Raw genomic sequence first — 4,018 nt, forward strand, 5'->3', positions numbered from 1 at the left:
CCAGTTAAACATTTTTACGAGAAGAAACACGAGGTACGTGCCTGTTTATTTTTGTAGCGACAAAACATCGTCCAACGGAAGGATAGATTATTTTTGTCCACCGTTCATTATTCTTTTCTGCATTGAATTTGAATTTTGTTTACATTTTTCATGACGATTTTTATCAAATTTCTCCAAGATTTTTTCCTTCTCTCTCTCCTCTCTCTCTCTTTCCCCCTCCCTCTTTCTCCATAACTTCTGATTTTGATAAAATTTTTTTCATTCTCATTTCTATCGGCTACAATCTTATTGCGTTACCGTTTCTTTTCGATAAAATTTTCACTTCAAATTACATTTTAACGTGGGATGAAATTTTATCTTTAAATCGAAAAATCATTTCAAAGATCATTCGCACGGGCGAAACAAATCGATAATTCGAATGAAAAATACCGATTAAACGAAAAGGCTTTTTTTTTTAAAAAATGTAAAAAAAAATCTCGCATATTATCGCATTTATCGGAAATAGATCAATTTTGTTCGACAATATAAAAATATCAGTGAACGACAGCGATGGTAGTATATGCGCAGATGAGACATCGAACGAACAACTAAATCAATTCAGCTGCATGAATTGAATATGTTTTATTATGCGTATCTGTCGAAATTATCGTAAGTAAAGTTACACGGATTTTTTTTCCTCGACAAATTTCATGGTTATCGGATATTTTAGTAGTGATATCTACATATAAATTACATTTTAAACACACATATATACAAAGTTTCGAATGTTTGATCATCGTTCGATTCATTTATATACGAATATAAATTACAATATCGCATTTTTTTTCTCGATCCTTTTAATTTTATTTTTCCAATTAATTTTTTATTTTTAAATTTATGTTACAGAATTATATATATATACATATTACATAGTTATACATAGTTATGTATATAACATATCGGGAACAAAACGATAGATAATTGATCGTTAAATTAAAAAGTAGACGAGATAAACAATTTTTTATAAATTTTTCACTGCTAGAAGAATTGTTCGCGGGTCAATTACTTCGATTATACGTAGCTTGAAAACAAAGCAGAAGAACGTACGTACGATAGATTCTTCCGTTGCAAGCAAGCATGCGTTCGTATACCATATGATCGCTATGTATTAAGCAGCTGTGTTCTCTTCCACCTTCGTAACCTAGATTATAGCCTTTCGATTTCCACTCTAATGCGTACTGAGTAATCGATGATATCTAGAATTCCAATGAACAGAGATTGCACGCTACGTGTTCCTAGTTTTCGACGATACACGGATTATCGTTTAACGAAATAGGTGACGCTCGTGATGCTGTTACACGAATGATTATGAGCGCATGCGCGAGTTTGAACGCGTTCACGTATAATAACGTTTACTTTTAGTTTGTCCACAGAGATACAACGTGATCGTAAATTGTCCAATTAACTAATCGACAACGTTATTATCCATGACGAGGTCAGCTACACGGATCTAATCCGACAGTTTAAACGTATTTTTAATCTTATTTCCACACTGATTTTAAGATCGTCATCTTTACACGCGATGTGTATTGCTCGGGATGCAAATTCTTCGAACGAGTGAAAAAAAATATACCCGCGCGTTATTCGTGGATAGAGAAATTGTAAATCGATAAATATAATAGAGGATATAGGAGGAGTTTTCTTTCAATTTGTTTCTCCTTTTCTGTTTCAGACGAAAAAGAACAATCCTAATCACATAAAGAGGCCGATGAACGCGTTTATGGTTTGGTCACAGATCGAACGTAGAAAAATATGCGAGATTCAGCCTGATATGCATAACGCGGAGATTAGTAAACGGCTGGGAAGACGTTGGAAAACGTTGGACGAAGCTGAAAGAAGACCGTTCATCGAAGAAGCGGAACGGCTGAGGCAATTGCACATGGTGGAATATCCGGATTACAAATATAGACCGAGGAAAAAAACTTCGAAATCGGCAACGTGTATAGGGCAAAAAACAAAAGAAGGGGGGGGAGGTAAGAAGCTGAGGAAATCGGGTTTGTCATCGATGGGAGGAGCAGGAGGAGGAGGAGGAGGTGGTTCAATGTCGAGTAAGAATCACACACGGAATCACGATAACAACAACAACAACAACAACAATTCCGAGACGAGCGGCACAGGGAGTACCGTGGGCGGAATAGCGGTGAAAAGGTTGCAAACTCACTCGGTCGGTAACAAACCCGTATCGCGTTTGAAGGTTAGATTGGCGTTGGATAAGAGACCTCCTCTCGACTACACGCCTAGTCCACCGATCGTCACCGCGAAAATACCGAGCAGCCCGTCTTGCGTTACGCCGGATTCGCCGGAATCCGCGAGTTTTTACGAGGACAATTTGTTGGAGTGCGGCGGCGGGTCGACCGTCGGCAGGCTAATGGCCAACGACAACACGGACCGTCGCGCGGCGATCAGAGCTACGCAACCGTCTACTACCGTTGGCAAAATGAAGCGGGAGCCCAGTTTCGAGATGGATTACGAAAGCACGTTCGAGCCGAAGGATCGATTGCTATCCTCGGTCGGTCCCGTTACCTTCGCCGCTTCCGTCGAAGACATGGATCTACTTTCGGACAAAAGTTTACGCGTACGAACGCCCCGTCACAACAATCATCACCATCATCACCATCATCATCATCACCACCATCAAAATCATAGCGGCGAGGATGATCGTCGCCACCACCACGACCACAACCACCATCACCACCATCACCACAACCACAACCACAACAACCACAACCATCATCTGGAATGTCGATCGAACTTTCTGATGAAAGAAGATTCGGCAACGTCGAACATCGTGGGAGCGGCGACGAGCACCGGGACGACCACCACGACCACGAGCACGGGAAGAACAACGATCGAGACGATAGATGGAAAGATGAAGATGGAATTGAATTCCGGCGAGGGGACGGAAATTGAAATGGAAACGGATTTGTCGACGACCGTGACGAATACGGATAGGAACAGGAGCGACGCGGCGGGAACGGAACAACGAGGGCGGACGAAACATTCAACGAGCGCTGTTGTCGGTTCGGCCGGTACGAATGACGATACCAACAGCGCTTCGAACACGATCATCGATGCTCCTAATAATATAATCGGGGATACGACCATTGCCGCAACGGTCGTCAAACTCGAGGAATCGACCAATAATCCGAGTTTGGCCGATCTTTATTCGTTGACGGATCTGTTGCAGATACAACCATCCGATTTCAAAATTGATCTAGATATGGAAACGATAACTACGGACCTGGATACGTTCGAGACTGCTAGCTCGAGCAGCGGATCACACTTTGAGTTTTCCTGTACACCAGACGTCACGGATATGTTGTCCACTATTGGCGTAGGCTCAGACTGGGTTACCTTTTGAAAATTTCCCAAATTTTCGATCTATTCGGTGCGAAATTCCAATATTATTTTGCGTATATTATTCTATAAATCCGGATCATCCATTTTCTTCGCATCTTCTTCTCCGATACCCAAATTTGGTATCCGTATTAAATCTATAAAACGAATTTTCGCGACAATCTTGAAAATACGAAAATACGCAACATGACAGCAAGTCTTTTTGTACATTTTTCGTGTAGTATATTAGGTATAAGATGTTTCTCTTTTTTTTTTTTTTATATATATATATATATATTTTTTTTATTTTATTTTAACGGCATTATTATACATAAAAAGTGGGAAGAGGTCATCGAGAACTCGTCCTTTTTCGCATCTTTGACGAAGGAGAGAAAAAGAAAAAAAAAAAAGAAAGAAAACAGGGAATTGGACGCATACTAATGATCGCCGCCGTCATTTGGTAATGAGAAACGAGAGCGTAGAAAGAAAGAAACGAACGTTTTCTCGTTTGCTCTCTCCTCCCTTCCAACGTGAGAATCCTCCTCGATACCGCGTCAAACGTTTGATCTCATTTTTTTTTTTTTTTATCTTTAACACTACGCAACAATGGTACTAGTTTTTTTTTTTTTTTTTTTTTTTTTTT

General features: G+C 40.1%; 2 protein-coding genes across 2 annotated transcripts in view; one reads left to right on the forward strand and one right to left on the reverse strand.

Moving 5' to 3' along the window:
* LOC102678275 (rho GTPase-activating protein gacZ-like) overlaps positions 1 to 3,864 on the forward strand; it is a 6,147-nt gene extending 2,283 nt beyond the window's left edge. The window contains exon 2 of the mRNA XM_006622094.2: positions 1,712 to 3,864. Within this exon, the coding sequence (XP_006622157.1) occupies positions 1,712 to 3,400 (1,689 nt within the window). The 3' untranslated portion in view covers positions 3,401 to 3,864. The remainder of the gene's footprint in view (positions 1 to 1,711) is intronic.
* Positions 1 to 4,018, reverse strand: part of LOC102676745 (diuretic hormone class 2) — a 42,714-nt gene that overhangs the window by 16,705 nt on the left and 21,991 nt on the right. The gene's annotated exons all lie outside the window — the stretch shown is intronic.

This window comes from Apis dorsata, unplaced genomic scaffold, assembly GCF_000469605.1.
Source record: "Apis dorsata unplaced genomic scaffold, Apis dorsata 1.3 scaffold_661, whole genome shotgun sequence".
In the NCBI taxonomy this organism is placed as follows: Eukaryota; Metazoa; Arthropoda; class Insecta; order Hymenoptera; family Apidae; genus Apis; species Apis dorsata.